Source organism: Sceloporus undulatus, unplaced genomic scaffold (genome assembly GCF_019175285.1).
Source record: "Sceloporus undulatus isolate JIND9_A2432 ecotype Alabama unplaced genomic scaffold, SceUnd_v1.1 scaffold_736, whole genome shotgun sequence".
Classification (NCBI taxonomy): Eukaryota; Metazoa; Chordata; class Lepidosauria; order Squamata; family Phrynosomatidae; genus Sceloporus; species Sceloporus undulatus.
The window spans coordinates 1-5,228 of record NW_024803656.1 but is presented as its reverse complement, the minus strand read 5'-3'; the positions used below and the strand labels follow the sequence as shown (position 1 = coordinate 5,228).

General features: G+C 45.9%; 1 protein-coding gene across 1 annotated transcript; it reads left to right on the top strand.

The window, feature by feature from the left end:
• Window positions 1-596: 596 nt before the first annotated feature.
• Window positions 597-4,647, top strand: LOC121917787 (C3 and PZP-like alpha-2-macroglobulin domain-containing protein 8; the record flags this gene model as incomplete). Its single annotated transcript, XM_042443911.1, is given in 9 exon segments — window positions 597-861; window positions 953-1,005; window positions 1,506-1,523; window positions 1,932-1,987; window positions 2,084-2,137; window positions 2,139-2,197; window positions 2,885-2,969; window positions 3,683-3,791; window positions 4,365-4,647. Coding segments are annotated over 9 exon segments (982 nt in total), but the record flags the coding sequence as incomplete, so codon positions are not given.
• Between the last annotated feature and the right edge of the window lie 581 nt (window positions 4,648-5,228).

Below are 5,228 nucleotides of genomic sequence, written 5' to 3'. Positions count from 1 at the left end.
GGCCTTGTAAAGGTCTCCCTCTGTGCTCTGCTCCTTTGACTGAGCAGCTCTGTTTGGCTCCAGTGCCAGCCGCCTGCTTCTGTCTCCACAGGAACCAAAACTGAACTGAGAATCTGCTGAAAGTGGTAAAAAAGTTCTCTGTCCTGCAGGAAGGTGTTATGTGCACAACTGGAGTGACTGTGTACGGCAAGGACAGCATCTTTGTTTCCTTCTTTTTCTCTCACTTCTTTTTGTTAATTAACATGTGCTTGGTTTTTACAAAAACCAAGGACAGTTTAGCAAACTGAAGTCACTGTGTTTCTTCCGCAGCTTTTTTGGGGTGGCAACCACCAGAATACTCCAGTGGCCATCCAGAATTGTAGAACTGGCTGTTCCCAGTGCACCAAGGAACCTTGTAGCAACTTTGAGACTGACTGAGTGAAAGAATTGTAGCGTGAGCCAGAAAGGCCAAGGACCATTTTAGCAATGGCCAAGTGTTGTACATTAGTTGGATAGCTATCCATTGAGGACCCGGTGGGAGGAAATAAGTCCTTTGGGTCCTCGCAGAGTCTCCCTTCCCACATCACTACACTAAGGGGCGGAGAGGTTGAATCCTGCTTTCCCAGTCTATTGAGACCATTTGGAGACAAAAGTCCCTCCTGTCCCCCAAAGGCTGGCAGCCAGGATTTGCGGACCCAGGGTGGCTTATTTTGCAGGTGCCTGCAGGGCTCCGGGGCCAAGCCCACTTGAAGGTGTGGGGCAACCGACACTTGGCAGAGGAGGGCTACATCTTCTACAATCACACTACAGTTACAGTGGATAGCAAAGGGGCTTCGGTCTTCATCCAGACAGACAAGCCCATCTATCGACCAAAGCAGAAAGGTAGGTGGGAGAAGGAAGGAAAGGGGCCCTAATCCTTCATTGCAAGCCAGCTCTTTGCTTACTCTCCTTTTTTGCTCCTTTTCTTTTAAAGTCTTGATCAACTTTTTCATCGTCAGTCCGGACCTGAGACCCATCAATGAGAGGGTGAGGATCTCCTTGGTGGCCAGATTGGGATCAAATGTTCGCATCCATTTTTGGCCCTCCAGATGCTCTAGAAAAACCCAGCCAGCCATTGGGGCCAATAAGCAGGGATTCTGGGAGCTGGAGTCCATTCAGAAGTAATCGTAGTTGTGTATCCCTGAACCAGTGTGGGTTGGACGGGAATGATTTTGGGGTCCCTTCCAACTCTGTGGTTTTATGGAGGGCTGGAAATGCAGGTCAGGAACAAAGGGCTTTGGAGATGGCAGCTACTCATTGAAATGGACAGTTACATGCAGTGAGGCCATGAGCTTCCTTCCTTGGTTTATAGCGGAATTGGGAGCTTCCATCTATGTGGGTGGTGAATCCACACTGGCTTTAATCTGAACTTGAAAAAGGTAGCTCTTCTTTGCAGTTGGACTGAAATGCACAGCAGACCCAGTACTGGAAACATTGTACAAAGAAAAGTGACTGGCTTTCTTTCTTTCTTTCTTTCTTTCTTTCAGATTGAAGCCTACCTGGTGGTGAGTGTTAGGCAGGTGCCAGCTGGGACCAATGCCTGCAGCATGGTTAGGGCAGCCTGGCTGGGGGCTTGGATCACCAAATCCCTCAGCCAGCGTGGTCACCTAGTCTGAAAATACATCTTTTCTCAGCTGGGACGTCTCTTTACTGGCTGTCTTTTGCAAAGATTGTGTGGCTGGAGGAAGGACATGGATGCCTTCAATTTGAAAAAAAAATACAGATGATAAATAAGAGTTTAGTGTGTATATTAAAAACAGATGCCTTTGGGATTCATGCCACCTCCTCCTCATTAGCTGGGCGGGCTGGAGTTGCTGGGAACTGTGGTCTAAAATGCCCAAAGAGCCCCAGGGCAGGAGGGAGGGGGGAGCCAGGAATGTCCAGCATTTGAAGCGTGTCCTCTCTCTTCTCAGGATCCCCGAGGGTCTCGGATGATAGAATGGAACAACCTCAAGCCAGTTTGTTGCGGTGAGTCTTGGACCAAGAGGCTCCTTCAGGAGGAGAAACCCTTGACTGGTCCTTTTTTGCTGGTGCATGTGGCATTCCTAACATTTTCTCTCCAGCAGGTATCTGAATGTCAGTTTTCCTTGTCCGACCAGCCGGTCTTTGGAGAGTGGCTGGTTTTGCAGAATGCAAGGACACAAGTACAACACATCCTGTGATGTTCAGAATACGGTGAGTTCATGGGAGGATGGATGGCGAGCTCTTCTCAAAGGGGACACTTGTTGGAATGAGAAAGAGCCAGTCTTCAAAGTCTGAAGCACTTCATATTCCACACTGAAAGAGTTTTGATGCTTAAAAGGCTCTCCTTAATGTTTAGGTGGAATCTCTTTTCTTATCTTTTTAACATGTTGGTCCCAGTCTGTGGAGCAGCAAGAAACAAGTTGGCTCTCCCTTCTGTGTGGCATTCCTTAATGAGTTACTTTTACTGATACTAGAATTCAAGGATCTATCCATGGCAATCTGGAAAATCGGTATGCAAAGGGATCTTGCAGCACCTTTTTCTTTTGCATACTAATTTTACTGATACTGCACCAGACAACAGCAATGGATGGCCTTTCAAATTATGGGAATTAATAACTTTGTTTTTTGCTGGGAAAGTAACTTTCCCAGCTCTGTTCTGTGAGATCTCAAAGCTGCTGCTGCTGATAACAACAACAATAACAATTGAAACACCAAAGGCAGAACATCATACATGAATAATAAAAAACATGGATGATAAAACACAAGACTATAAAATGCTAAAATGCTAGAATGCTAAAATAATATTTTAATATACTAAAACACACTCATCAGTCACTGCTGCTGACTTTCCTCCCTCCTTTCCTCTTGGTTTTTTCCTGTTCTTTTTTACTCTTCCTGTTAGTTTTACCCAAGTTTGAGCTTGAGATCATGTCACCTTCGTACATCCGGGACTTTGACATCTGTGAGAAGGCAACTGTTCATGCCAGGTAAGTGTGGTGGGCAAGGGGCCAGACCCTGTTTTTGGCTGATCCTCCTGCTGGGTTGCCCTCTCACATTTTGTGTGTTTTTAAAGCCCCGTGGAGCAGGTACAGGTCCCTGGAAGAGATGAAAGCTGGTACCTGTGCCCACCAGTGCAAATAGTGTGGTTGTGGTGGTGAGGTGGTTGGGCAGCCTTGGCATCTGGAGTCTCTGCCCTCCCATGGCACTGTTGGGGGTCTTTCCAGAGATTTCCCAAACCCCACAGAACATCTAGATGGGGGGAATCTTATAGGGCCCTTAAACCAGGGTGCTCCCAACCTCCATTTTCCAGGGGCTTTTGTGGGGCTTCTAAGCCACAAGACCTTTCAGGAGGGAGTGGTGAACCCTCCTAATTTTTCCCAGTGGTGGAAAGGAATGACATACACACCAAACAAACACACCATATCAGTTAAAACACATCAGTTAAAATACATACCAATTTAAAAGGACATACATATAATTTAAAAGTATAAGACATACACATATTAAAACAATCCACTTTTAAAATTCACAATTTGAATGGCTATAGGCCATCTCTGGTGTCAGAAACCAGGATGGTTTTGTAAATGCTGGGTTCAGTTGTGTCCTGCCTTTTGGCTTCAATCCTTTTGGGCAGCCGGTCCTGATTTCTTTGTGTGAACACAAAGTTAGACTCATTCCAATATGGCTCTTCTGTTTTCAGGTACACATTTGGGAAGCCGGTGATGGGACGGCTGGCAGTCAATATGACAGTCAATGGAGTGGGGTACTACCGGCACGAGGCAGGGCACCCCATCCTCAAAACCACCGAAGTGAGTAGAACAACAGCAAGGGAGCTGAGCCCTACCAAGTCTAGCAAGTCAAGAAGAAAAAGAGCTTTTAAAAAGAAGAAGTGGGAAAATAATTGCCACTTCCATTGGCTGTACTAGTGCGAATTCTGGACATTGTAGTCCAAACAAGCAGCTTTGCCCAGCTCTGCTCTCGAGTCACTCTTAAGAGGTGGACAGTGGAGGTGTTCATGGTGTGGCTTAGTTTGTTCACTAAACAAACAAGAACTTCTTGACTGTTTGAGAGTGAAATATGACTTCTTGGAGGGTAATTTGATCTCCTTCTCCAGAGGCCTTGAAGCAGAGGCTGGATCATGGCTATCCCTTGGGAGTGTTGCAGCTCTCTATTCTCTAGCACAAATTTTGGTTCTCTATGTATTTTGGACTTCAACTCCCAGTTGCCCCAGCCACCATGGCCAAAGTCCAGGAATCCTGGGAGCTGAAGTCCAAAACATCTGGAGGAATGTTTGGGAATCACTGCTCTACTGTATGCATGCCCAAAGGGTGAGGTTTTCTGGAGTCCCTTGTTCATTCTCTCTTCCCTTCCATGGGTGGCAGATTGATGGCTCTGCAGATTTTGACATATGCGTCAAAGATATGATGCCAGCTAATGTGCCAGAGCATTTCAGAGGCACTGTGAACATTTGGGCCACTGTGACCAGCACTGATGGGAACAGGCAGGTCATGTTTGATGACTCCACCGCCGTCCAGAAGCAGCTTGTGGACATAAAGTACACCAAAGACACCCGGAAACAATTCAAGCCTGGCTTGCCGTACAAAGGGAAGGTGAGCAAGCTATGGCACCTGGGAGGAGGAGGCCGTCTCTCCGTTTTTCTTGGCAGTAAAATATTACTAGCATTTTATCTTTGCTCTCTTTTCCCCAAATGTCACTGAAACATCTTTCCTTACAAAAGATAGTGAGTCAGACTCTGAATTCTCAGAGGGAGGTTGAACCAATATGGCCAGAAATAGAAATGGATCCTTTGCTGGGGGAGAAAACATTCCAAGTAATTTCCACAACCTGTCCTTCCAGGTGTTTTGGATTTCAGCTCCCAGAATTCCAGACCATTGGCAAAGATAGCTTAGGCTTCTGGAGGTAAAGTCCAAAGTACATGGAAGACTGGCGTTTGGGAATAACTGGCAGGACAATCAGACTCATCCCCAGCTTTCTGAGCTGTCAGACTCCAGAGAGTTTCCCATTTTAAATATAAGTCCCAAGCTTTAAAGTGACACCAGAATTTGGAAGTAGCATGTTACAAATAATGATAGTATTATCTGTGTTGTGCTGCAATGGCATTCTTGTGTTTCCTCTGGAAAGCAAGATAATATTGGGTAATGTTATTTTTTTTGTGTAATGGTTAATCCTTGCTCCTTAAGTTTTCTTATTACTTGCTGGTGGTCTGTAAGTCTTAGTGGCATTTT